General features: G+C 45.2%; 7 protein-coding genes and 4 non-coding genes across 25 annotated transcripts in view; 5 read left to right on the forward strand and 6 right to left on the reverse strand.

Annotated features, from left to right (window-relative positions):
* Nucleotides 1–641: 641 nt before the first annotated feature.
* On the forward strand, nucleotides 642–2,239 carry LOC136444070 (intelectin-1a-like). The gene is made up of 2 exons (XM_066441540.1): nucleotides 642–833; nucleotides 1,145–2,239. The coding sequence occupies exons 1-2, from the start codon at nucleotides 702–704 to the stop codon at nucleotides 2,087–2,089; spliced, it is 1,077 nt and encodes a 358-aa protein (XP_066297637.1). The 5' UTR covers nucleotides 642–701; the 3' UTR covers nucleotides 2,090–2,239.
* A 776-nt stretch (nucleotides 2,240–3,015) lies between these two features.
* LOC136442796 (intelectin-1a-like) lies at nucleotides 3,016–4,600 on the forward strand. Its single transcript, XM_066439719.1, has 2 exons — nucleotides 3,016–3,191; nucleotides 3,506–4,600. Exons 1-2 carry the CDS (start codon nucleotides 3,081–3,083, stop codon nucleotides 4,448–4,450), a joined length of 1,056 nt encoding a protein of 351 aa, XP_066295816.1. The 5' UTR covers nucleotides 3,016–3,080; the 3' UTR covers nucleotides 4,451–4,600.
* Nucleotides 4,601–5,334: 734 nt separating this feature from the next.
* LOC136442828 (intelectin-1a-like) lies at nucleotides 5,335–6,802 on the forward strand. Its single transcript, XM_066439785.1, has 2 exons — nucleotides 5,335–5,504; nucleotides 5,757–6,802. Exons 1-2 carry the CDS (start codon nucleotides 5,409–5,411, stop codon nucleotides 6,696–6,698), a joined length of 1,038 nt encoding a protein of 345 aa, XP_066295882.1. The 5' UTR covers nucleotides 5,335–5,408; the 3' UTR covers nucleotides 6,699–6,802.
* Nucleotides 6,803–7,532: 730 nt separating this feature from the next.
* Nucleotides 7,533–9,705, reverse strand: LOC136442827 (serine/threonine-protein kinase RIO1-like). The gene has a single exon (XM_066439784.1). The coding sequence runs from the start codon at nucleotides 9,676–9,678 to the stop codon at nucleotides 7,993–7,995; it is 1,686 nt and encodes a 561-aa protein (XP_066295881.1). The 5' UTR covers nucleotides 9,679–9,705; the 3' UTR covers nucleotides 7,533–7,992.
* Nucleotides 9,706–9,951: 246 nt separating this feature from the next.
* LOC136442826 (rho-related protein racA-like) lies at nucleotides 9,952–17,368 on the forward strand. Of its 4 annotated transcripts, none has more exons than XM_066439783.1 (12): nucleotides 9,952–10,250; nucleotides 10,557–10,764; nucleotides 11,223–11,391; nucleotides 11,946–12,082; nucleotides 12,571–12,697; nucleotides 13,150–13,340; nucleotides 13,435–13,585; nucleotides 14,018–14,248; nucleotides 14,524–14,621; nucleotides 14,795–15,034; nucleotides 15,329–15,425; nucleotides 15,845–17,368. In XM_066439783.1, exons 2-12 carry the CDS (start codon nucleotides 10,570–10,572, stop codon nucleotides 15,967–15,969), a joined length of 1,761 nt encoding a protein of 586 aa, XP_066295880.1. In that variant the 5' UTR covers nucleotides 9,952–10,250; nucleotides 10,557–10,569; the 3' UTR covers nucleotides 15,970–17,368. The 4 variants fall into 4 exon arrangements, with proteins under 4 accessions (XP_066295880.1, XP_066295878.1, XP_066295877.1 ...); XM_066439781.1 differs by having other exon boundaries at nucleotides 9,953–10,273; XM_066439780.1 differs by having other exon boundaries at nucleotides 9,953–10,273; nucleotides 10,560–10,764.
* An 18-nt stretch (nucleotides 17,369–17,386) lies between these two features.
* LOC136443919 (uncharacterized) lies at nucleotides 17,387–22,130 on the reverse strand. The gene is made up of 5 exons (XM_066441295.1): nucleotides 21,888–22,130; nucleotides 20,655–21,615; nucleotides 19,803–19,837; nucleotides 19,182–19,379; nucleotides 17,387–18,897 (listed from the first exon to the last, which is right to left on the reverse strand). Exons 1-5 carry the CDS (start codon nucleotides 22,008–22,010, stop codon nucleotides 17,932–17,934), a joined length of 2,283 nt encoding a protein of 760 aa, XP_066297392.1. The 5' UTR covers nucleotides 22,011–22,130; the 3' UTR covers nucleotides 17,387–17,931.
* A 356-nt stretch (nucleotides 22,131–22,486) lies between these two features.
* Trnad-guc (transfer RNA aspartic acid (anticodon GUC)) lies at nucleotides 22,487–22,558 on the reverse strand. Its single transcript has one exon. It is a non-coding gene; the product is annotated as a tRNA-Asp (tRNA).
* A 263-nt stretch (nucleotides 22,559–22,821) lies between these two features.
* Nucleotides 22,822–22,893, reverse strand: Trnad-guc (transfer RNA aspartic acid (anticodon GUC)). Its single transcript has one exon. It is a non-coding gene; the product is annotated as a tRNA-Asp (tRNA).
* A 234-nt stretch (nucleotides 22,894–23,127) lies between these two features.
* Trnad-guc (transfer RNA aspartic acid (anticodon GUC)) lies at nucleotides 23,128–23,199 on the reverse strand. The gene has a single exon. It is a non-coding gene; the product is annotated as a tRNA-Asp (tRNA).
* A 765-nt stretch (nucleotides 23,200–23,964) lies between these two features.
* On the reverse strand, nucleotides 23,965–24,036 carry Trnad-guc (transfer RNA aspartic acid (anticodon GUC)). The gene has a single exon. It is a non-coding gene; the product is annotated as a tRNA-Asp (tRNA).
* A 965-nt stretch (nucleotides 24,037–25,001) lies between these two features.
* LOC136443487 (kazrin-like) overlaps nucleotides 25,002–26,108 on the forward strand; it is a 63,620-nt gene continuing 62,513 nt past the window's right edge. For 3 of the 12 annotated variants that reach the window (XM_066440733.1, XM_066440737.1, XM_066440734.1), the window contains exon 1: nucleotides 25,004–25,964. In XM_066440733.1, the coding sequence (XP_066296830.1) occupies nucleotides 25,688–25,964 (277 nt within the window). In that variant the 5' untranslated portion in view covers nucleotides 25,004–25,687. Of the gene's footprint in view, nucleotides 25,965–26,108 lie in introns of all 12 variants that reach the window. The other 9 variants (XM_066440745.1, XM_066440741.1, XM_066440742.1 and 6 more) reach the window with 5 other exon arrangements.

The following is a 26,108-nucleotide window of genomic DNA, read 5'->3' on the forward strand; positions in this document are numbered from 1 at the left end:
AAACATTCTCATTACACTCGATACCGAGTTGAAGCCACGTGTCAAAGCCTAGACATGATAAACAGACTAGCGGCCAGCGGGCAGAGTTCTATAAATTCGAAGACCTATGTGATCGATCTTTATTCTTACCTAACACATGCTGAAAGGGGGGTTAACAGTGTGTGGAATCAAGCGCAATAACGTCTGGGTCTCTTATATTGTATCAAAGTTACAAGCAGTTTCCAGCAAGAATTAATCCTGTTGCTTTGATGCATATCATAACAGGTAACGTTACCGCAGTATTTTGATCTGTCACAAAGTCGGGGATACACCCGCTTTCGTGACCGATCACAACAAATGATTTCAAAGGGTTTTGTGGCTAAAGATAAGAATTCGACCGATAGGGCGGTTACGTTATGTTTACGCCTTTTCCATTTACACTATTGTTGTCACAGACACGGTTTGTTATTTCAAAAATATGGATGTATATATCATAGTTTTCAAACTGTCCATAAGGTCGTCACATCAGAGCACATGTTGTTTTGGTCTACAAAGCATTTTAAAAGGTTGTAATGATCTAAGATCAAAAGTCGACCGATAAGAGGTTTACACATTTTCTACCTCCAATTGTTCGGTGACCAGGTTTAGAGTATAAAAGAGTATACACAACACTGCGTACGTACAGTGCGGACAGAGGTTTTCATACTCCACGTCACGAAGTTATGCTCTGCACAGTTGTCAGCATGATGAGGACCATCCTACTCGTCTGTTCCGTTGTCGCCTTCGCGTGCGGCTTACCGAATGACATCCTCCGGGATACAGGAAAGGGCAACTGCTCCTGTGAGAATCTGCAGGTATGTACTATTGCGTGTCTGTGTATCTGATGACCTACGGCGCGGTCACATTCGGCGTAGGCCGTCTTACGACTTTGATGTCGTATGATTTTTAATCAGGCTGTGACAAGACGAAAGCGCCGACAAAGATGTAAGACAGTCTTTTCCGTAACAAGACAGCTGAATTTACGGCATCTACGCGACCACCCCAAACTGCCGCAGTTTGCGATAGTAAGACGAATGCGACCAGGACCTAACCAATCATCTAGAATCTTTGATCTCTGTGGGCTTTTCTCGTGCAGTAAAATATCATCTGTCTCCATTCCTCCCAGGTAGTAATCACCGACCTCGAGGCTCGTCTGATCCAGATGGAGACCGCCGTTGCTGCCACTCAAACCCTGGCCAGCCTGGACCACAGTCTCGGTACCGAGCTCAACCCAGCCTCCTCCTGCCTTCTCATCAAACAGAACAACCCCTCCAGCCAGGACGGCGCCTACTTCCTTATCGGGAAGGACGGGACCATCTACCAGACCTACTGCGACATGACCACGGCCGGAGGCGGCTGGACGCTGGTCTCCAGCGTGCACGAGGACGACTTGTATGGCAAGTGTACGGCCGGGGATCGCTGGACCAGCACCCGCGGGAACAACCGACACTATCCCGGCGGAGATGGCAACTGGGCCAACGTGCACACCTTCGGCTCCATGGGGTCGGCCACCACCGACGACTACAAGAACCCAGGCTACTTCAGCATCAGCGCCACCAACGTCATGCTTTGGCACGTGCCGAACAACGTGCCGCCGAAAGAGTACAAAACCGCCGCCTACCTACGGTACCGCACCTCCAACGGTTTTCTCGGGGACTACGGAGGCAACCTGTACTCTCTCTTCAAAGATCACTTCCCAATTGGGTACGACTTGGGCACGTACACCCACGACAACGGTCCGGCAATCCCCATTGTGTACGAACTGGGTAACAACACTGTGATGGAGTCGTTGTTGCCTCCGAACGTTGTAACAAGAAGTGAAGCCATTCCAGGGTTCGTGCAGTTTCGGGTCTTCACCAACACTCGTTCTTGCACCGCGGTTTGTCCAGGCGTCAACTACGTCGGTGGCAACTCCGAGCACGTGTGTATCGGCGGCGGTGGATACTGGGCGGAAGGTCTGTCTCAGTGCGGCGACTACCTGTGGAAGGCGTACAGCGGCTATGGTACCGGTGTCGCCTGGAGCGCGCCCCGGCTAGTCGTGGAGTCCGTCATCATGTTCTTCTATCGCTGAGGAAACATCGTTGGGGGAGTAAGAAAATCTCTCTCTAGTTCCTTATGCTAGAAAGATGTTATGCAATATTCAAATTTTCTCTATCTTTCAATGAATAAAAGTTCACCAAGTAGTAACTGATGTTAGCAATAAAGAACAGTGTTGAGTTCATCGGTTCGTCTGTGTCGCTTATTTTCAAAGTTGGTCATTACTGATAATATAGGATACCGTTGTGCGGTCATCACTGATAATATAGGATATATACCGTTGTGCGGGCTCATAGGGCAGAGTAGGCATTGGATGCCTTGAGTTGAAGCCCCGTGTCAAAGCCCAGAAACAATTAACAAACTAGCAAACCGAACTCCATTCAGTCCATCTTTTGAAGTGTAAGAGGTGGTTTCGTCCTGAGCATCTATAAGTGGACCTAGGTAATCCTTAAACCTCAATGGCACATATAGAAAGTAGGTCAACAGTGCGTGAAATCATGTGGCCATTGTACCCTGTATCAAATCCAGATAACATCATACAGTGTTACTCGGATGCATAACGGACACATCTCAGTGTTTAGAATTGACATAAATTCGGGGACACACTTGTTTTCGTGGCAGGGCCGCTGAAGACAACAAATCATCAAAAGCTTTTTGTGGCTAAAGAAAAAACGGTTGATAGAGGTTATGTTTACGCCTTTCCCATTTACTGGTGTTGTGGCAAAAACGATTTATTATAGAAATAATGCACCTAACACCATGGATGTATACATCAGAGTTTTCAAACTGTGCCAAAGGTCTTGACATCAGAGTATTTTCGAAGTTTGTTTTGGTCGTCGAAACATTTTAAAGGGTTGTAATGATCTAAGATTACCACTCGGCCGATAAGAGCATAGGTTTGCACATTTTTTATCCGATTATGGCGATTAGAGTATAAAAGAGTACACCTGGCATTGCGAGGGTACCGTACGGACAGAGGCTCCCATACTCCACGTCTCGACGTTGTGGTCTGCTCAGTCGCCATCATGATGAGGACCATCCTACTCGTCTGTTCCGTTGTCGCCTTCGCGTGCGGCTTACCGAATGACATCCTCCGGGATACAGGAAAGGGCAACTGCTCCTGTGAGAATCTGCAGGTATGTACTACTGAGTATTGCGTATCTGATGAGCTCCGGCGCGGTCACATTCGGCGTAGGCCGTCTTACGACTTTGATGTTGTAGGATTTTTAATCAGGCTGTGACAAGACCAAGCGCCGACAAAGATGTAAGACAGTCTTTTCCGTAACAAGACAGCTGAATTTTTACGGCATCTACGCGACCACCCCAACCTGCCGCATTTTTCGGTTGTAACATGAATGCGACCAGGACCTAACCAATCATCTAGAATCTTTGATCTCGATCTGTGGGCTTTTTTCGTGCAATAAATATCATCTGTCTCCATTCCTCCCAGGTAATAATCACGGACTTGGAGGCTCGTCTGTCCCAGATGGAGACCGCCGTTGCTGCCACTCAAACCCTGGCCAGCCTGGATCACGGTCTCGGTACCGAGCTGAACCCAGCCTCCTCCTGCCTTCTCATCAAACAGAACAACCCCTCCAGCCAGGACGGCGCCTACTTCCTTATCGGGAAGGACGGGACCATCTACCAGACCTACTGCGACATGACCACGGCCGGAGGCGGCTGGACGCTGGTCTCAAGCGTGCACGAGGACGACTTGTATGGCAAGTGTACGGCCGGGGATCGCTGGACCAGCACCCGCGGGAACAACATCAATTACCCCGGCGGAGATGGCAACTGGGCCAACGTGCACACTTTCGGCTCCATAGGGTCGGCCACCACCGACGACTACAAGAACCCAGGCTACTTCAGCATCAGCGCCACCAACGTCATGCTCTGGCACGTGCCGAACAACGTGCCGCCGAAAGAGTACAAAACCGCCGCCTACCTACGGTACCGCACCTCCAACGGTTTCCTCGGGGACTACGGAGGCAACCTGTACTCTCTCTTTAAAGATCACTTCCCCATTGGGTACGACTTGGGCTCGTACACCCACGACAACGGTCCGGCAATCCCCATTGTGTACGAACTGGGTAACGACACTGTGATGGAGTCGTTGTTGCCTCCGAACGTTGTAACAAGAAGTGAAGCCGTCCCAGGGTTCGTGCAGTTTCGGGTGTTCACCAACACTCGTTCTTGCACCGCGGTTTGTCCAGGCGTTAACTACGTCGGCCCCAATGCAGAGCAAGTGTGTATCGGTGGAGGTGGATACTGGGCGGAAGGTCTGTCTCAGTGCGGCGACTACCTGTGGAAGGCGTACAGCGGCTATGGTACCGGTGTCGCCTGGAGCGCGCCCCGGCTAGTCGTGGAGTCCGTCATCATGTTCTTCTATCGCTGAGGAAACATCGTTGGGGGAGTAAGAAAATCCCTCTCTAGTTCCTTATGCTAGAAAGATGTTATGCAATATTTAAATTTTCTCTATCTTTCAATGAATAAAAGTTCACCAAGTAGTAACTGATGTTAGCAATAAAGAACAGTGTTGAGTTCATCGGTTCGTCTGTGTGACTTATTTTCAAAGTTGGTCATTACTGATGATATAGGATACCGTTGTGCAGGTCCATAGGACAGAGTAGGCATTGGATGCCTTGAGTTGAAGCCCCGTGTCAAAGCCCAGAAACAATCAACGAACTAGCGAATCGAACTCCATTCAGTCCATCCTTTGAAGTGTAAGATGCGGTTTTGTCCTGTGCATCTATAAGTGGACCTAGGTAATCTTTAAACCTCAATGGCACATATACAAAGTAGGTCAACAGTGTGTGAAATCATCTGGCCGTGATTCTGTATCCAGATTACATCATACAGTGTTACTCGGATGCATAACGGACACATCGCAGTGTTTAGAATTGACATAAATCCGGGGACACACTTGTTTTCGTGGCAGGGCCGCTGAAGACAACAAATCATCAAGAGGTTTTTGTGGCTAAAGAAAAGACGGTTGATAGGGGTTATGTTTACGCCTTTCCCATTTACTGGTGTTGTCACAAAAACGATTTATTATAGAAATAATGCACCTAACACCATGGATGTATACATCAGAGTTTTCAAACTGTGCCAAAGGTCTTGACATTAGAGTATTTTTGAAGTTTGTTATGGTCGTCGAAACATTTTAAAGGGTTGTAATGATCTAAGATTACCACTCGGCCGATAAGAGCATAGGTTTGCACATTTTCTATCCCCTGTTGTTTCAATGACGGCGATAAGAGTATAAAATAGTACACCTGGCACTGCGAGGGTACAGTACGGACAGAGGTTCCCATACTTCACGTCTCGGAGTTGTGGTCTGCTCAGTCGCCATCATGATGAGAACCGTCTTACTCATCTGGTCCTTTGTCGCTCTCGCGAGTGGCGCAGGGTCCAACTGCTCCTGTCAGCAGGAACTAGCAAATCTAGAGGTATGTACCGACGCATCGGAAGGTGGTTTGATGACATGTACATACTTAACGCATTTTTGTTGGGTCGGCAATTACTAGTATTCCATTTCACTTAGCCTAGGCATAGGGGAGTAGTAAGAAAACTTCTAACGATGTCAGGTACCACGGGAGTACATGAACACGGTGTGGATCGTGCCAATGAAAGCTCACACGTTAATTCCTTGAAAGAAATAAGTTTGAAGGTTGACTTATCATTGTCTCTGTTCCTTACAGGCAGTAATCGGCCGTCTTGAGGCTCGTCTCTCCCAGGTGGAGACCACCATTGTGGTTACTCAAGCCAGCCTGGACCACGATCTCGGCACCGAGCTCAACCCAGCCTCCTCCTGCCTAATCATCAAACAGAACAACCCCTCCAGCCAGGACGGTGCCTACTTCCTCATCGGGAAGGACGGAACCATCTACCAGACCTACTGCGACATGACCACGGCCGGAGGCGGTTGGACGCTGGTCTCAAGCGTGCACGAGGACGACATGTTCGGCAAGTGTACGGCCGGGGATCGCTGGTCCAGCACCCGAGGAAACAACCACCACTATCCCGGCGGAGATGGCAACTGGGCCAACGTGCACACCTTCGGCTCCATGGGGTCGGCCACCACCGACGACTACAAGAACCCAGGCTACTTCAGCATCAGCGCCTCCAATGTCATGCTGTGGCACGTGCCGAACAACATGCCACCGAAAGAGTACAAAACCGCCGCCTACCTACGGTACCGCACCTCCAACGGTTTCCTGGAGGACTACGGAGGCAACCTGTACTCTCTCTTCAAAGATCACTTCCCAATTGGCCACAATTTGGGCACGTACACCCACGACAACGGCCCGGCCATCCCCATTCTGTACGAAGTAGGCAATAATTCTTTTGTGGAGTCACTGTTGCCTCCGAATGTGGTTTCAGGCAATGAAGAAATCCCTGGGTTCGTGCAGTTTCGGGTGTTCAACTACGAGAGTGCCTGCCATGCGGTTTGTCCAGGCGTCAACTCCGTCGGTGGCAACTCCGAGCACGTGTGTATCGGTGGAGGTGGATACTGGGCGGAAGGTGCCCCGAGGCAGTGCGGTGACTACGTCTCCAAGGACTGGGACGGCTATGGTACAGGGTATGGCTGGAGCGCAAATCAGCTGGTCACGGAGTCCGTCATCATGTTCTTTTATCGCTGAAGTCCGCGAATCCCTGGCAAATCTACAGAAATATGTTTCTGTCAGAGGCGAATTCCCAACTGTATCTTTAGATCTGGTTTAGTAATAAATTAATGCAAAAATCACCTCATGAGTTAGTTTCTTTTTTAAAGTCTTTGACAGTGTGGATATTGTTCTTTTGGGGGGATCAACTATTAGGGCCAGTTTTTGTCTGCATATATTGACAGGCATCACTATGCTATCCTAAGGAAAAATGAACAGAAAACAGTCAAATGTGCCCAGTCTGATATATGTCTTAACATCACTGACCGACATGAAACACGTTGTACTAATGTGGATTCAGTATGGTATATGGTAGAAATGCCTCCGCCCCTAAGGCGTCACCAATGAAACAAATAATAAAACATCTAATCTTCCAAACCTACTTGTGTGCCTCAAACAACTATCAACCTTTGGGCAGTCTTTGATCCATGTAACCACTACACGATTAAGTAAGGTGTTTACCTTACCAGAAAGCCAAAAACATAAACAAATGCATTTGACTGGTTTACTTTGTGATGAGGTTACAAGATAGCTCATAGCCCTGTAAGCATTGAAAGCCTTGCATGTAAAGCCTTCGTGCATTTTCAGTGCTAAAAGCTAGAAATACCAGGTAGTTGTCTAAGGATACTGGGCACATAATTGAGTGAAACAATGACAATTTCTCTATACTTAATATTTTCTTTATACTTAATATTCTTTAAATTTATTCTGAACCACAGCAAGTCTTACGCAAGTTTGAGCTGCCTTTGGCTATACATTACCATCATTACCAGCCTTAATGTATATAGCATTCATTGTACAATACCGCATTGGTGAGGAAGGGCACTTTATTTTCCAAGTATGTACCTATTGTAAAGTTTTCCAAATGTGCCTATTGTAAAGCATTTTGTATGGAATTTCATATCATATCATTTCATTAAACAATTGAAAAGTTTTGTGCAATTTTCTTAAGCAATGAACACAGTTCAAGATGATAAAATTTGCTTACCAATCATATGTCTAAATAGACATCAATAGCTTGTATTTTGTAGTAGGTATGTATCACATGATTGATTTGTCCTCAGAACAATGAGAGACTTCTTATCAACATATTTATTTACTACATTGTACACATATCATGTACATAAACTCCAAGAACAGTATGGATTGTAAAATTGCTAATCATGGATTTCTAAATAAAACAAACATAAACTGGCATAATAATTAGACCATAATCAATTTCATCTCAGTTTCAACATGCTCAATATAACTATGATTACACAAGGCATCACTTTCAGTTCCTTCCATGCTTTTGCTTAGCAACTTTCTCTTTGCGTTTCTTGATGTGCTTAGGCATCTTTTGTTTCCTCTTTTCTCGGTTTTCCTCCTTCACCAGCTTCTTCCGTGCCCTCCTGCTATCTGCGGACTCTCCCCTCTGTCTGGAGTACTGTGTGTGCTCTGATTTATCCTTCTCACTGTCAGACTCCGACCCGCTACTGTCCGAGTCCTCTCTGTCCTCATCATTCTGGGCTTCCTCTTCCTCCAGAAGGGATGGTTTTGTCAGGGGTCCTGTTAGGTCATCCTTTAACCCAGTCACTGCTTGGTAGTGGATTTCCAACTCATTTCCGTGCTGCTTTGCATTGATGTCCCTCTCGAAGTCTGGCACATCCTCCAAGGTCCGTGGGATGAAGACTTTCTTGAAGACTGCCTCGTTGACCTTGTCCTGCTCCTTGATTTCTTGAATAGTCCGACTGGAGGCGACTTCCATGGCCTTGTCAACATATTCGTCTATGTTGTCGTTGTTAATGTTGATGTCGGTCACGAAATTGAACAGCTCTTTAACTGTCATCACAGCTACCCCGTTCTTGACGAAGTAGTCGTTAATGTTGGTGCAGTCCTTCCTGAGGAACTCCAGAGCATGCGGGTGGTCGTGTTCCACAGACTGGGACACGTCGATGATGTACACCTGTCCGTCAAGGTAGAGTATGTTGAACTCGCTCAGGTCAGCGTGGACAAGACGACAGTCGTGGAACATGGTCCTCATGAGCTCGACCACCTGGAGGTACAACTCACGTGCCTTACTCACGGACAGCTGAACGTCCTTGAGCAGTGGAGCGGGCCACCCATCCTTCCCTATGAACTCCATGACAAGGACATGGCTCCTCAGGATGACAGGTTCTGGGCAGGGGATCTCTGCCTGGTACATCCTTGTGAGATTCCTCATCTCCTTCTCTGCCCACGTCTTCACCATCTTCCGAGGGTTATGCTTACAGTAACCATGCCGGAAGCGAAACTCGCCTGTGACATATCTGTCTCTGTCCTTGAAGACTAAGATAGACGTTTTGTACACTTTAATGGCCTTGTCAGTCCCATCTTTGCAGGTGGCATGGTAGACATTTGCCTCTTTACCAGTACTGATACAGCCGTTGATTTGTTGGATGATCCCTCTGTTCAACATCTTAAACAGAATCATCCTTGTACGAGGGTCTAGGACCTGCTCGACCGTTGCTCTGTCTTGCCTGTCTTTGACCCTGTACCTGTCTGAATCTGACTTCCTAACCCCCTCAAGTAGAGCACTAGCAGCTGCTCCACGCAGTTTGGGACCGGAGTATTTCTCAACCGTGATCTTGCTGGCGAATTTCGTCAAGGTTTTGTCTGTTGGCTGGAAAGATACTTTCTTCCCTGGGTTGGGCTTGTTAGGATTCATCTGTGTAGAGTTGTGTTGTGCGGCGTTGTACCTTTTTGTGAAATCCCCAGAGTGGTCTTCCCAATCCCAGTCAGCATAGTCCTCATCACTTTCGTCCCATTCCTCATTTTCCTGACTATCCTCTGTTACTGAAAGCTCACTTACTTGTGCCGGAAACGTCTCCATTACTGTAGAGCTTGTCTCGGGTGGGTAGCTGTTAGCAGAGGGCTCGTCTGCATCATCAAACTGCCCTGGAATAGGACCAGGCGTGCTCGCGTTCATGGTGGCGGCCATCTTGTGATGACGTAATGCAGCATTGCATCACATGTCGTAAGAGAGGTCACTGGGCGCACCCATTAGTAAAGGAGGTGTGAACAGATATACATCAATCTAAAAATAGTGGTCAGTGCGAATAAAGCAGACTCTGGAACTTTATCTTTAAAATGACTGACTCTAAGTCACAATGTGTTGTTTGTGACAGCTACTTCGTGGTTTGTCCAACATGCAACTAGAGTAGAGTGAATACATGAGGGAATAGTCCATTTCTGGGGCGTTTCCTTGGGGACGTTTTGAAGACCTAGTTAGTTGTAGGTTCTTTGAATAGCTGCCGAGAGAACTCTTTAGCTGCTGCGACGTTCTGAAAGTCATGTAGCTACATGTAGCTCTCGACGGAATCAAACTCTTTTATACCGTCCCAAAACGAAGTATTCGTCACTGTCCAATCTAGGTAACAAGGCTCGGTTGCCATATTTGGACATTACGATCTGGCTGTTGATTGGTTGCTATTTTTAGCCTATGAGTCGGCTATAAAGTCTCCAAGTTGGCGGTAGTGTCGTCAATGTCTCTGTTGTTACGTTCCAGAGAAGGTGAGAAGACAGTGATATTGAGGGTAAGACATTAAATGTTGAACGATATTTGAGCTACTTAGATATGTTCACATTACATTGTGTGTAAATATTTTTGTAATGTTGTGTTCTGTCAGTGAGGTGTTAAGTCTGCCCAAATGGCATAATTTGTAAACAGGTGGCTTTCAGGATCAGTAAGTATCCCTTTAGTTATGATAGAGATGAAAGCTGTGTAGCTATCTAGATTCAGAACTTGGTGCATGGCTTGGTGCAAAATTTTTCAGGGATTTTGACATTACCTGACCAGTGTAATTGACCTAATTTCAGCAGTGCAGAAACCATGAACTACCCCAAGTTGAATTTGAAGTTGGTGATTGTTGGAGATGGAGGGGTGGGTAAGAGCTGCCTTCTCATCACCTACAACACAGAGACATTCCCGAGTGAATACGTCCCCACTGTCTTCGACAGCTATACCACCGACGTCATGGTGGAAGGAAAACCATACAACATTGCATTCTGGGATACCGCTGGACAGGTGAGCTGATAGAATTTGTCTACTTTATTTGTTTTGAATTTAGGGACTTTTGTTTGCTTTCAAGTTAAACTTATAGTTGAAAGATAACAATTCATCAATAGATTACTTACAGTAAATACAGAAATGTTTGCAGTGGTTTTAACGCTATGTTCGCAGTATACTCACCGTGAAAAGTTTTTGTGGGGCGGTATAACCCTGACAGTGCGTAAGCACATCGACTGATGATGATGATGATGATGATGATGATGATGAACCCCTTGTCTAAGCACTACATACTGTACATGATACATTAGGCACCTGTTATGGTGAATGTGTGATGTTTGTCCAGGACATGATCTGCAAACTTATGGGCTGTAAACTGTAGAATTCCGAGTTATTATAAATACTGTACCTGATGTTATGTACAGTTTGAATAGAATCTCATGTGATCTTATTTACGTACGATTTGTGCTCAACAGGAAGACTATGATCGACTCCGCCCGCTGTCCTATCCACAGACAGATATCTTCCTCATGTGCTTTGATGTCAGCAACAGGAGTTCTTTTGAGAACATCTCAGAAAAGTGGTTCCCAGAAGTTAGACACTTCTGTCCTGACATCCCTATCATTCTCGTGGGCACAAAAACTGGTAGCTACATATATCCATGCTTATGGAGTAATTTATGCATGTATATGTTCAACAGTAGGACTACGATCGTCTCTGCCTGGTAGCATATCCAATGCATGCACAGATATCTTCTTGGTCTGCTTTGCTGTTGACAACAGATTCCTTTAAAGATATTGAAGCAAAATGGCACCCAGAAGTGCATACTAATTACTGTCCTGATGCGCCCATCATTCTGGTAGCCACATAAAATGTTGATCACCCTCATAATCATTAAATTGTGTTCCTGTTGTCTCTTAATCATTAGAACTGACATTAGCTTGTGCACGTTCTTAGGAAAGACTATCAAAACTGAAAAATGACAACACTATTTATAACGTTAGTACTATATTTCACAGTGATGTGGCTTATACGGGTGTTGTAATCTTTGCATGATAATGGTTCAAATACATACGATTGGTTCATCTCTTGATTTCCATCACTCATAATGCAACGATTTCTTGCAAGACCTTACATGAGTATTAGAAATCATGATTATATGAAGATAGGTGATAAGTTTTACTGATGATCCCTTGCAGATCTACGCACCGAAACAACAGCATCTAGGTGTGTGTCCTGGCAGGAGGGGCAGCAAGTTGCAACACGTTTAAATATGCCGTACCACGAGACAAGCTCACTGAAGAATGTAGGCCTGAAGGATCTGATGAACCATGCAGTAAGTATCTGGGACAAGTAGTGTGCAGTCCACCATATAGGGATTGTAATCTGTTTCCTCTCCTATGTCCTAATGTAAATGAGAAAAACGAAGTTTCCTGCAACAAAGTTTGTATTGCAGTGAAAACAAGGTTTGGAAATATTTATTTCCACCTGTGTTCAAGGAACTGAGAATTGTGTATTTGCTGCTGATTTGTGATGTGTGGTGTAGTGGTCAGTGTGCACTTTGCTATTCTTGAAATTGGTTCAAATTCTCTGGAGCCAGCAGCCCTGGTTTGCACCTGGGTCTGGGCATGACTGGAAAAGAGTCGCATCATCCTGTCGGATGGGGACATAAAGCCCAGTGGCCCCATGTATGAGGGAGCTTAGAGCCCAACACACTTATCAAGAAGTGTAGGGGTGACCCCGTGTGCTTGGCTAGATATGCAAGCTAGTGAAAAAGCGCCATGCTTCCTCCTGCTAAGGATACCCGCTTTACCTTTGTTACAGGTCAAACTTGGGGGCCAGAGTTGCAGAGCACAGAAAAAAGGAGGCTCCCTCGGCAAGTGGTTTCCTTCCTGGTTGAAAGGGAAAAAGCTAGATACTCTCCCACCTCCTCCTGTCATGCCTCCTGCTGGTATGTGTCTGCACTGCACCTTTGTTTCATTGACATGATCATAGAAATATTTTTCTTATACATACCAAGATACCCAGGTTTGATCACTCTAGATCTTTTATCCAGTGCACGGATTCATTGCTCTAAGTGCCTCACTATGTCAAGAAACATTATATATTTTGTTGACTGATGCAATTAGATATATAGGGCCAGAATATCAATGGAAATTGGGTTGGTATAAAAGGGCAACCACAGAATCGTTCCTTATGAGATTATGCTTTACAGGTTCCTTTTTGTTTGGAAAGCCACTGATATTTCACATTATGCTCTTTAAAATGTATCAACGCTTTTGCTGGACTGTCTTTGAATAGCTTTAAACTTTACAAAATCAAATTTAATGCAATTTGGAAGAATCAGTAAGCTTAAGTTCTACCTAGTTCTACAAAATATTTGTTTTTTATCTGTTTTAAAAGGTCAAGCCCCATGGATTGACATTGAGACGTCCACCATTGCTGATCACATGACCCAGCTGCTGAAGTCAGGTGACTACTGCGATGTGACCTTTGTTTTGGAGGGGTCGCACCATGTCGCAGCACACAAACTGGTCCTGTGCAGTGCCTCAGAGTTCTTCCAGAACCTCTTTGGCATTCAATCGTCAAATAAGGTTGGTAAAACACTTTTGGATTTTTGTGGCCACAGCAAATAATGGCAATGGCAATGAACTTAACATACCTGATTAATAAATTATATCTTTTTAGAAAGGCAAATCATCCAAGAGTACCCCAAACTTTGCTGCTGGCTGTGCAGGGGTTGCTGGGCTTGAGGAGGGGACATCAGGGACTGTGGTAACCCTGCGAGATGACATCAGTCCGGAGATCTTCACGCATATTCTGGAGTTTCTGTACTCAGGTATGAAAATTAACCCTCACAGTATCAAAGCAAGTATAAAGAAGTACATGTAGCTGTTTTAATCCTGATGACACATGGGGAGGGTTAATAAACTACCAGTCTGCCTTATCTATGATATTTTTAATTCTTACTAGAAAATTTTACATATATACATCTATAGATCCTATAACAGTCACTGATGAAAGATTGCGGATGATGTCTGAAACCTCTGATCATTTCAAAATTTTATCCAGTTGCTTGAGTAACTATATTTTGGTGTATCTTATTACCTGGATGTCTATCCTTCATAGACAGATCCTATAACAATTTCCCCCAGCAAAAGATTTACCCCCAGCTGACTCTTAGCCATCTTGTTCTAGCTTTCAGCTAAAGTTTAAGTCTAATGTGTGTAAACAGTATAAAATATTTCTTTTGATTGTCCTGTCCCTCTAGGCCTTCCAGTCCTGACAGAAGCTCCCACAGAAGAGAAGCTGACGAGACTCACAGCTGCAGCTGAACTGTTCCACCTGCCGTACCTCAGCCAGGTGTGCGACAACATCATCCGCAAAGAGGAGTTCCTGAACCCCAGCATCGGCACGTACCTGAACGATAACACGGGACAGAAGATCAAAGAGCTGTTCTTTAACAAGCCAGAGCTTTCTGATGTCAGCTTTGTCATAGAAGGTCAGTTTTAATAGATCATTTTTTTGCTGTTTTTTGCCATTAAGGATAAGAATCTAAGGTGATGTATCCGAGGCAAAGGGAAAAATAATTGCTTGCTAAGTTTGTACTTGAAGGGCAGGGTCAGGGTCAGGCATTGCATGTTCCAAGCTGGTTTGAAGGAACAAGAGTATTGAATGCTATCCTAATGTTGTTTCAATAGCAGAGAATACTATGTAAGAGTGTCTATTTTGTTACATAATGAAATATTGGCTATGATGTTTACAATGTATTTACAGGTACCACAGTCCATGCACATAAGGCTATCTTGACCTGTAGGTCAGAGGTGATGGGGGTCATGTTTGGAGGTAGCTTTTCTGAGAGCTCAAGTTCAAAGGTACACTTCTCACAAAAGTTTAATGATCTTAACAGAATATCCTTACAGTATTGCAGAAACACGACTGTGACAGTTTTCAGTCCTAAAGTTGTGTGTACCTTTGTGAAATATCTATGAATGTATAAAGATAAAAGGGACAGTTTAACTGAAACACCACACTTCTCTCACCATAGGTTCCAGTGACAGGTACATCTGCAGATGTGTTCCTGGCTCTCCTGGAGTATCTCTACACTGACCACGCACCCATTGAGGATGTGGGACCGCTGGACATCCTGCCCCTGGCTGACCAGTACGGACAGACGCGCCTCATCAGCATGTGTGAACTCTACACTACTAAAGACGTGGACCGAGACACGAGAGAGAGCATCGAGAAGTCTGCCACTGATGTGATTGGTCTACTTGTCTTGGCACAGGTTGGGACTGATTGTTTTTACTTCTTTCTTAGTTGTAGTCATTCCTTCTTTGGCAATTCTGAAGTTATTTGTAGAAAACACCTCATGCAAAAAATAGGGCTACTCATGATAAAGAGATACTTTTTATGGTTGATAAAACCATTGGTAGAAATCAAATTATTTGTCTTAGAGACTACAACAGTCATTAAGTTGATTTTAAAATTTTGTCAATGTTGCAGATACAAACATGACTATCTCAAATACATTATATAGAGGTATCGAAGGAAAGGCTAATATCATATTTTATACCTACAGATGCACAATGCTCCCCAGTTGGCATCATGGTGTCTTCATTTTATCTCTACCAACTACACGGCTATCAGCAAGAGACCAGAATTCAGTCTGCTGCAAGGTGAGATGGATTTCCAAGTATTCTACATGTTTTATTAGAGACAGTTGCATTTCTATGTCAAGTCCACAAACTGTGACCATTTACTAACATGTTACAGGACAAGTACAAATTGTCAAGAGTTGAATTTGTAGGTGTCTACTAGCTCTTTACTTCTGTCACCTATTCTGCAAGACGTAGGAAGGCAAAATTATAACGATTCTCAAGTTCCAGGCTCTGCTGAACTGGGAGCTTGAGAAACATTACGATTTTGCATTTCCACATCTGCTTGGAGATTCTACTTTCCCCAGTATCACATGACATTTGCTTGTCAAGCACTTGAATTTACCTGTACAATAACTGAACTGTCTTCAGCCCAGACATAACCAGTAATTGTCATTGTTTTCTCACACCTGCCTAATGGGATTCACATCTTCACGCAGGTGAAAACCTGGAGCATGTGGAGGAGCATCGCTGGCCACCTGTGAGTTACCTCAAACAGGTGGAGGAGTATGAGGCAATGCTGAAGGAGAAAGGTCACAGCACAGACAAGTGTGTCGTCATGTAACCAGTCGTCACAAGTACTGCTGCTGGGTAATTTTCAAGCAGATATTAGTAGGGAAGATCCTAACAGTCTCCATTCTTCTACACAGAGAATGTCCGCAACACTGGGTGTACATGTACACTGGGGAGGCTCCGCTAAACTGGGCTGAGGTTTCCACTTTTGTGGGTATAGCTTCTAAACAGCTGTCAGCCAATCAGAGAATTGCCTAAATGTTTTTAGGTAAAGCTGATTCTCTGATTGGTTGACAGTTGGTTAGTGGCCACACCCACAGAAGAAGAAACCTCATCCTGGTTTAGCAGAGCATCCCAAGGTATATTGCATAGGCTGCGATCGAGGCTCTGCATAAGAGAATAAACAGTCTCTGACTGCCCAGTTTTTCTGTAACAAACGGCCCCCGCAGTGTTGGCAGGTTCAGCTGTCTGGGAAAATGGGGCAATCAGGAAATGTTAGAATGTTCTGGTATCTGCTTGGAGATTACTGATTTGTTTCAGACAGGCCAAGAACTCTTAAGTACCCAACTAATTTTTTGTTTGTATGTGTTATGTACTTTTATATGCCAATATACATTTTGTGTACTTGTTTCCAAGTTGTTTGTATATATGTTTGATGTATATTTGAGATTCTGTTACTGTTCTGTTTATTTTATCTTTCCATGATGCTGTTTTCTCAGTCTTAATTGAATTTGTATATGCAGGTACAGAACATATAAGAATCTAAAGGAACACTTGTAGTTTAAAGTAAGGAGATATATATGTGCAATGTCTTTAACTCGGAAAAGGGAACACAGAGAGTACAATCATATGCTTACATAGCCATAACTTGCCTTAGTTGTACAATTCTTAAAAACACACCAGGGCCCAAATTCACATCTTTGCCGAAGATGTATCACATTTCCCTTCAAGGCAAAGCGTTCTAAGCACCAAAGATTTGTTGACAGAAGATCAACATGTTACAGCACCACATGATGCACCTGTCAATACAAGTACTGCACGCTTGTACAGGCATGCAATAAAATTTTACCTGGTGTGCAGCGTACACCCAAGGAGGTTTAACCTTCTTGGCACAACTAGGACCCATAGGGTAAGAACTTATTTTGTTCAATCTTAAACCTCCCATTCCACTGAGCATGCCAAAGGACATAAGTCATTCAGTCCATTCTAAAATCATCCTCAAGAACGACTATTACGATAGGAGAAGGTTTAAGCTTACAAATACGTGCATTTTACCATATATGACAAATGATATTCCTGTCATCTAGAGTACAATCAGCAAGCTCTTAGTGACATCTTAGATGTGCTTGTAACTTTGCTGTAGAGCTTATTATGTAAACAAAGCAGATGGCATTGTTGTGTCAGCATCACAATGACGTCTGACCACTATGATTAAAGACAGTGTTGACGAAGCCATGGTACTCTTGCACTTGAGCTGAATGGTTGTTTTATTGAAGGTTATTGCAACATTCTCATCATCACATTAACATTATTATGACCATTGGTTTAAAAAGATAATGCCTTAAAGGGTCTAATATAATCAATACACATGTATGATATGTGATCATAACTAAAGTGAGTTATATGACCAGGTGTCATAAACATGTTTGAATGGTCGATGAAACACAAGCCTAGAAGAGCAGCTACACATTTTATAAGGAGATGGTTTGATAGCACTACATTCATGATTCATACAATTATGTGGTTACGTTGATGAAGGTTAGACATCCAGGTAGTAAGATACGCCCAAACTAGCTACTAACTCAAGCAACTGGATAAGATTTTGAAAAGTTTCAAAATTTCATCCAGTTATTTGAGTAACTATTTTGGGCGTAATTATGTTTATTGATGATAATCTCAACAATGACCAAACAGCAAAAGTGGTATACTGATGTATAAGGAAATAGGTGCATTCAGTGTGAAACATGGGCATGTTCTGTGAATGTCCTACTATCGTGCGCCAGTGCTGCGGTACTTAGCGGTAAAAGAACATGATGACGGACTCCGTGACAAGCTGAGTAGAGCTCATGCCGACGCCCGTGCCATAGCCATCCCAGTCCTTGGACGCGTAGTCACCGCATTGCCTGCCATTAGCGTGTGGATCGTATCCACCACCGATGCACGCGTGCTCTGCGTTGATACCAACGAAGTCGACGCCGGGACAAACAGCCAGGCATGCTCCTCTGTTGGTGAACACCCGAAACTGCACGAACCCGGGGATGGCTTCATTGTCTGAAACAATTTCCGGGGGCAACAGTGACTCGACAAAAGAATTATTGCCCACTTCGTACACAATGGGGATGGCCGGACCGTTGTCGTGGGTGTACGTGCCCAAGTTGTAGCCAATGGGGAAGTGATCTTTGAAGAGAGAGTAGAGGTTGCCTCCGTAGTTATCCAGGAAGCCGTTGGAGGTGCGGTACCGTAGGTAGGCGGCGGACTTCCACTCTTTCGGTGGCACGTTGTTCGGCACGTGCCACAGCATGACGTTGGAGGCGCTGATGCCGAAGTAGCCTGGGTTCTTGTAGTCGTCGGTGGTGGCCGACCCCATGGAGCCGAAGGTGTGCACGTTGGCCCAGTTGCCATCTCCGCCGGGGTAATTAATGTTGTTCCCGCGGGTGCTGGACCAGCGATCCCCGGCCGTACACTTGCCGTACATGTCGTCCTCGTGCACGCTGGAGACCAGCGTCCAGCCGCCTCCGGCCGTGGTCATGTCGCAGTAGGTCTGGTAGATGGTTCCGTCCTTCCCGATAAGGAAGTAGGCGCCGTCCCCCCAGGAGGGGTTGTTCTGTTTGATGAGAAGGCAGGAGGAGGCTGGGTTGAGCTCGGTACCAACAGCGTGGTCCAGGCTGGCCATGATTTGATTAGTCACGGCGGTGGTCTCCACCTGGGAGAGTCGACCTGCTAGGGTGTTGACGGTGTGGGTGAGGTTCCTGATCATGTCCTGTGTAGAATAAAAATCATTCAGAAGTTAGAAGAGGACAATAGCGGAGGGCGCTGAATATTTTCAATTGTGCTGTATCAGCTTAGTGAGACTTTTATGTGAGTCAGTGATAAGACGTTGAATACATAGTTCAACCTAGTTTGTCGATAAACTGCTACGGGTCATAGTAGCATTTATAAGAATCACACTATAGTCAGACTATACAGACATGTCTAGTGTCTCACGGTTACGGTTGTACAATTACGCATGCTTTAGGACGAGATCATTCTAAAACTAGCTCGTACCTGCTGATAGCCGACTGTGTCCTGTAAATTTTTCACATTCGCTGTGACCACTCCGACGTCTGGGCAGGCGCATGAAGGTGCGCCAGTTGGTATCTGCCCGAATCCAACAGATAACAGGGAAAGTGAGAACACAATGATGATGGTGTTCATCTTGACTCGACTTCTGGCGCTTATGAGTAGAAACAAACTTTCCAGGATCTAGGAGTCAGACTGAACTGCCGGCCGCTGGGGCAACGGTCACACAGCTTCTGGCAGAAATCGCCTCAGTAGCAACTTTTGAAACCTTGATAAGCCGGATGTTTGAGCGGATCTTGTCTACCATTGGTCAAGAAGGCTCAAATACCGATGAAGACAAGGATACAGGGCGTCTTGATTAATGACCGGAGTTATATAAGGATTGGATTGTTGTGTAGGTCAAATATTAGGTCAGTGGCAGAAAGTTTTCGTGTCTTCTATCTACCGTAATCTGGAACTCTCTTCTTTGGCCACCATGGAGCTAAGCATCTTGTGCATAAGAGGGGTTTAAGATGATGTACTGTGTATGAATGTATAAACTTTTGGGGCGTGGAGAATATGTGCCAACTATTTCGGTGTGATTTTATTTGGGAATTGACCTCGTACGTTATTGTCCTTGTCATACTTGTGTAGCCAGGATTCTTGTGGTCGTTAATCAAGTCAGGCAAACTAGTACTATAGGTTGGAATGACGACTGGTCCGTCACAAATGGTGACTAGTCTATTGCATCAAAAGCTAGTCCATTGTGCCCTATATAACATGATGTCATACTTGTGTAACCAGGGTTCTTGGGGTCGTTAACCCAGGCAAAGTAGTACTATAGGTTGGAAAGCCGACTGGTAGGGACTAGTCTATTGCATCAAAAGCTAGTCCATTATGCCTTATATAACATGATTTCACATCTGCGTTCCTGAGATGGTGACAGTTGTTACTGGTTTCACAATTTGCAGGGTTTCTCCATTATTGCAGAACCCTCTTCTTTTGATTTGATATTTGACATCTTAAGCACAGAGTAAACGAAATTGACGGGATTCGGTGTAGTCACTCAGGAGGTGAACCGTTGTGTTGCAGCTCAGTGGTCTCAAAGGTTGATAAATAAGAGTCACAGAAGTAGGACGACAAGCACACCAATAAACAAAGGTTACTTAGTTGTTACATATACATTACATATGTCGCCAATGGAGAACATGTAGCATATCTGCTACTGTGATGATGTTTGAGCTACAAAATTAAAGTTAAACTCTGCATGTCAGACCTTATGTATCCTCCCATTGAGATTCTGAAATAAGGCTAGGTTTGTTCGTCGGGCCTCAATACACACATTCATGAAAATAACCGATGGACTCGTGATTTCTTTATTCATTTTTTTGCTGAACAAAAGACTGAAAAATGATACAGTTGGGAATTTCTTACTCCACTGACTGATTGAATCTTGCGATGTTTCACACTCTCTTCAGCGGTAAAAGAACATGATGACGGACTCGGTGACAAGCCGGGTCGAGCTCCAGCCGATGCCGGTACCATATCCGCTTAAGGCCTTCCACGAGTAGTCGCCGCACTGAGACAGACCTTCCGCCCAGTACCCACCGCCGCCGATACACACGACCTCCGAGTTGCCGCCAACGTAGTTGACGCCTGGACAAACCGCAGTGCAGGAGCGAGTGTTGGTGAACACCCGAAACTGCACGAACCCGGGGATGGCTTCATTGCCGAGAACAACGTTTGGAGGCAACAGTGACTCCACAAAAGAATTATTGCCCACTTCGTACACAATGGGGATGGCCGGACCGTTGTCGTGGGTGTACGAGCCCAAGTCGTACCCAATGGGGAAGTGATCTTTGAAGAGGGAATGCAAGTTGCCTCCGTAGCCCCCCAGGAAACCATTGGAGGTGCGGTACCGTAGGTAGGCGGCGGTTTTGTACTCTTCTGGCGGCACGTTGTTCGGCACGTGCCACAGCATGACGTCGGAGGCGCTGATGCTGAAGTAGCCTGGGTTCTTGTAGTCGTCGGTGGTGGCCGACCCCATGGAGCCGAAGGTGTGCACGTTGGCCCAGTTGCCATCTCCGCCGGGGTAGTTGATGTTGTTCCCGCGAGTGCTGGTCCAGCGATCCCCGGCCGTACACTTGCCGTACATGTCGTCCTCGTGCACGCTGGAGACCAGCGTCCAGCCGCCTCCGGCCGTGGTCATGTCGCAGTAGGTCTGGTAGATGGTTCCGTCCTTCCCGATGAGGAAGTAGGCGCCGTCCTGGCTGGAGGAGTTGTTCTGTTTGATGAGGAGGCAGGAGGAGGCTGGGTTGAGCTCGGTACCGAGGCCGTGGTCCAGGCTGGCCAGGGTTTGAGTGGCAGCAACGGTGGTCTCCATCTGAGAGAGCCGATCTAACAAGATGTTGACGGTGTGGCTGAGGTCGCCGATCACATCCTTTGTAAGAGTAAAGAAAAATGATAATACAACATCTACTTTATCTCTGTATAGAGACGTCATATACATCAGAAACACGTACATGATATGTGCCACAGAAAAGGTTCCAAAGGTCAGGGATAAAGTATCGTGTTACAAAGTTCAAGCCGACTTGGGTTAACATACAAATAGTCGTGTTTAGGAGAGTCACAATTGTTACCAGTGGGAAGTCTTACGAATCGAATAACAACAATGGCATACGTCTTGATTGAATTGGAAGAAGATGTATTCACCTCCAACCTTCCGATGTCGTCACACGAACAGGAGGGTGTCCCTGTTTCCCGCAGGATGTCGTTTGGAACGCCATGCCCGACAGAAAGGATAGACACGACAGATACGAGGATCAGTACCTTCATGATAGCTTCAAGTAACGTTACACGTACGTAAATCAAAGCTAAACTTAGAGGAGACCAAGTCGAACTGCTGGCCGTTGCGTAACCGTCAGTCGCGCTCTGGCAGAAACTGTCCCAGTGTCAACTTTGCCAAAGCATTGATAAGAATGTTTGAATTGTTCCTGTCTGCCATTGGTCACAAAGTTACAGGTACCAATGGAGGCAACGTTCAAATCTTATATCACCACCTGATTGGTCAATGAATTCGGAGTTCTGGTCAACAAAATATAGTCAGAGGTCATAGGGTCACCGTGAACAAATGAGATTATCATTGTATCGGTATCGGTGTCTCGAAGGACAACCGCTGATCTACCAGATTTACTTTATGATATCCATGCCCATCTATTTTCATTTATAGCTCATACGGGAATGAGGACAAAATAACACACGATGCATGTTGTTCAAAAACAAAGAGTGAACTACGTGTAACAAAACATTACCTCCGTGTCGGGGAATCGAACCCCGGTCTCCCGCGTGACAGGCGGGGATACTCACCACTATACTAACACGGATTCGGATGAAAAGCACCGGACAAAATGGCATCAGAATTTTTACGCAATGAATCAGTATCCTGAGCCAGAAGTTGGTTAAGCCATTCATAATTTTCAGCGAATTGTAATTATTAATATTTTAGCATGTTTTAAGTAGAAAACAAAAATAATTGAAACCTTTATCTGATCAAAAGAACATTGATGCACCAAGTAAATCAGTAACGGGATCTTTGCCTGCATACTTGTTCAACCAGTATAACCACTTGAACCATAAAAAATATAACCTCCGTGTCGGGGAATCGAACCCCGGTCTCCCGCGTGACAGGCGGGGATACTCACCACTATACTAACACGGATTCGGATGATAAGGCAATAAGTGGCATGACGATATCCATGAACTGTATCAATACCATGATAATAAGACTAATGTACTTGTAGCACGTACAAACTTTAAAGTCGTCAAGAGACTGATAATGAAACTTCAGCAAACATGTAACGGTGTGCATCTGATAATAGAAACGAAGAGTTACGCTGTAACACTGTCATCAGAGGAAGGAACGATGGAACAACCCTGTCATAAAAAGATATTCCTCCGTGTCGGGGAATCGAACCCCGGTCTCCCGCGTGACAGGCGGGGATACTCACCACTATACTAACACGGACTCGGATGTTATCTCATCAGGCTATCTATAACTCGTATCAACACATTGGGTCATTGATTAACTACCTTCCGGTATCCCCACAGAGGCCAAAGCAAAAATGCATAATAAATTGCCAGTTGGATCAATGTCATACTGATAAACTAATGTACAGATTTCGTAACAAATGCGTAATAAGATGAATATACTAAGTCTTGTATCCTCAACTGAAGCCAGAATGATGTTTTCACATCCTTGGTAGCGTATATTATTAAATAAAACGAAGAGAGAAAAAAACATTTCCACTTTAATTAGCTACCGAAGTCTCGATAAGCTCTCTGCAAACGCATTTGATGTACATATGAACCAAAACTTATACTACATGTGTCAGTAAATGAAGGAACATCATTAAATGTTATTGAGCACAGCTACCTAATACATCGCTCTCTGTGACGGGGAATCGAACCCCGGTCTCCCGCGTGACAGGCGGGGAGACTCACCACGACACTGACACGGATTCGGACGATAAGATACTAGTAACAAATGGCAAACCGATATTCAATGACCGTATCCGTAATGACTACTAGTACAATGTACTACTGTGGCTAAGTGGTAGTCTCGAGTGATCGTTGCAAAATTCGCAATGATATATACTGCATATGATAGATGGTTTAAGCAGCTAATAAAAAGGGACGTCTGTATGTATCAGATGAACTACACCTGCCGTGCTGTAACTAAATGTCATTGAAGGAAGGGACGGGACCATGGACTCGTCTCCAAAAATACATCCTCCGTGTCGGGGAATCGAACCCCGGTCTCCCGCGTGACAGGCGGGGATACTCACCACTATACTAACACGGATTTGGATAAGAAAACCTTCTCAACACAGCATCAAGACTTGTTAACAACCCACTCAATTTGTATTGCGTATTTGTTGCGCAATGGGGCCCGGAGGTAAACGTGGCGTGACGTCATTCATTGTTTACAGTCCTGTTATCTTCCGTGGCTGTCATACACCGGAGATCTGAGAGTGAAAGTTTTCATGAGAATCAGAGGAACGGAAAATGGTAACCCAGTAACACCATAAAGGCGCGGAAAACGAGACACATAGTGTGAAAAGTAAATCTACCATAAAATTCAAGAAATGAAAAATCACCGTAAACGCTACGTAAACGTACATGTATGTATTGGCACGCTTGTAGCTTTAAACAATTGGAAAATAGCATCACATATACTGACAGCTGTATTATAGTGATGGAATGGGAAAAATACAATCTGATTACTGTCATTGAATGGCGAAATACAATATTATGACTCGTGCTGGAAAAAAAGAACCACTATAATTTTTCTGCGGAAGAAAATGGCTCTAAATAGATAACGACGCTACCAATTGCAATATCATGGTTTTGATACTACCTTGTACGAAGCAGGAACAATGTCAACGCTGTGCCCTAGGTATTCGTTTGGTTATAACAAATAAAATAGAATAGACAGCAAAGAAAAGAAACCAAGAAAATACACAAATGGACTAAAAGATTACAACACTGATTTGTTTCTGTCCTGGTTTTCGAACCTCTATTCGTGTTACGGTATACTACTAAATTGATATGGTCGGTACATTACAGCTAAGCCGGTGTTTCCATTTTGCCAGAGGCATATAGCTGACAAATTCGTTCTAAAATTGATAGCCGGCGAGTTCCCGTATACCGCAACGTGCAATTTGCCCCCTCAAGGTGCTCTTCCATCACGGGAAGCATAATGTCGCTTTTAACAATAGGAGGTCTGCGTGCGGCTGTCCTCCATACAGTTCAGGATGCATTAGGCCCGGGTCGGAGCGTCATTCATGCCCCGAGGGTGGGCGGGCTGCGGAATAATATGTAGTGGAAACATTCGCTGTTGGTGCATTCTCGTGACACGGTCGTCGTTTAGTGAGACCAGGAGAAGAGCTTGCCTTCAACTCGACAAAACCTTGCAGCGTTTGCTCAGACCTGCACCAAGTTCATGTGTGGGAGGTTTGGGAGTGTATTCCTGAAGTGTGGGTCTAGAAATACTAAGGGATTACGGAAGTATTGTTTTGCTCACGATCGCCCGAAACGTCGGAGAGAAATGTTGAATTGACTCGAGGGCGTTAACCTGTTGTGTTGCCGTTCTAATTCAAATGTGAGGACGTGTGTAGACTACTGATACTGTTACACCAGTCGTAACACTCACGGAGTTTGACCACACAGCTTCAGGCCACCCGGATCTAGGACAGATTGGCCCGAACCTAGTCTCTGGAAATCCAACGACCAACAAGGCTGTCGACTTTGACTACGTACCCTCGAGTGGCCAGGTATGCAACGAGGTGTTTAAGGAATTCCTTTGAAGACGACAATACACCTTCATTTTGTCTTCCTAACCTGGTGATTTCAAGCTCATTCGGTTAATTGTACTTAAAAGGTTGGAGGACGTTGGAAGGTGGCACGCCGCTGGGTTCTGTCGTCGGTAAAGTCCGTGGATTTTTCAGTCGCTAATGAGTCGGCGTGAACGCTGGCCTATACGTATTCGAATAACAACGGCATCAGCCTACCAGCGAAGACCGACGGCTGTCGACACAAAACAGGGCGCCGGTGTGGAGCCCGCGCCTTGGAATGTGGACGGACCGGGAGGGACCAGGGGAATGCACGGGGTAAGCAAGCAGGACGGCCGAGCCGGAACCGACATGTCAGGCGAGGGCAAAGGCGGGAAGGGAGACCCGCAGAACACCGAAGACATGGTGCTCACGGCTATGGTGCGAGTCCTCGAAGAAGGTAAAGTGTAAATGGTAGTGTGTATATATAATATCAAGGGCTGGGCCCTCTTGTGTGTGTACTAGTGATGTTGTAGGTCAGGGGTGACAAACAATATCGTCCTCGTGTGGCTTTGTGGTAAAGGTTCTGATCGTTCGTAGCCTT

This window comes from Branchiostoma lanceolatum, chromosome 10 (genome assembly GCF_035083965.1).
Source record: "Branchiostoma lanceolatum isolate klBraLanc5 chromosome 10, klBraLanc5.hap2, whole genome shotgun sequence".
NCBI classification, from domain to species: domain Eukaryota; kingdom Metazoa; phylum Chordata; class Leptocardii; order Amphioxiformes; family Branchiostomatidae; genus Branchiostoma; species Branchiostoma lanceolatum.

Coding starts and splice junctions, on each gene's coding strand:
- LOC136444070 (XM_066441540.1), top strand. CDS start 702: ATGCTCTGCACAGTTGTCAGCATGATGAGGACCATCCTACTCGTCTGT. Junction 834..1,144: donor GCTCCTGTGAGAATCTGCAG/GTATGTACTATT, acceptor CATTCCTCCCAG/GTAGTAATCACCGACCTCGA.
- LOC136442796 (XM_066439719.1), top strand. CDS start 3,081: ATGATGAGGACCATCCTACTCGTCTGTTCCGTTGTCGCCTTCGCGTGC. Junction 3,192..3,505: donor GCTCCTGTGAGAATCTGCAG/GTATGTACTACT, acceptor CATTCCTCCCAG/GTAATAATCACGGACTTGGA.
- LOC136442828 (XM_066439785.1), top strand. CDS start 5,409: ATGATGAGAACCGTCTTACTCATCTGGTCCTTTGTCGCTCTCGCGAGT. Junction 5,505..5,756: donor AGGAACTAGCAAATCTAGAG/GTATGTACCGAC, acceptor TGTTCCTTACAG/GCAGTAATCGGCCGTCTTGA.
- LOC136442827 (XM_066439784.1), bottom strand. CDS start 9,678: ATGGCCGCCACCATGAACGCGAGCACGCCTGGTCCTATTCCAGGGCAG.
- LOC136442826 (XM_066439783.1), top strand. CDS start 10,570: ATGAACTACCCCAAGTTGAATTTGAAGTTGGTGATTGTTGGAGATGGA. Junction 10,765..11,222: donor TCTGGGATACCGCTGGACAG/GTGAGCTGATAG, acceptor TGTGCTCAACAG/GAAGACTATGATCGACTCCG. Junction 12,698..13,149: donor TCCTGTCATGCCTCCTGCTG/GTATGTGTCTGC, acceptor CTGTTTTAAAAG/GTCAAGCCCCATGGATTGAC.
- LOC136443919 (XM_066441295.1), bottom strand. CDS start 22,010: ATGAAGGTACTGATCCTCGTATCTGTCGTGTCTATCCTTTCTGTCGGG. Junction 21,616..21,887: donor ACGACATCGGAAGGTTGGAG/GTGAATACATCT, acceptor ACTCTTACAAAG/GATGTGATCGGCGACCTCAG. Junction 18,898..19,181: donor ACACAGTCGGCTATCAGCAG/GTACGAGCTAGT, acceptor TATTCTACACAG/GACATGATCAGGAACCTCAC.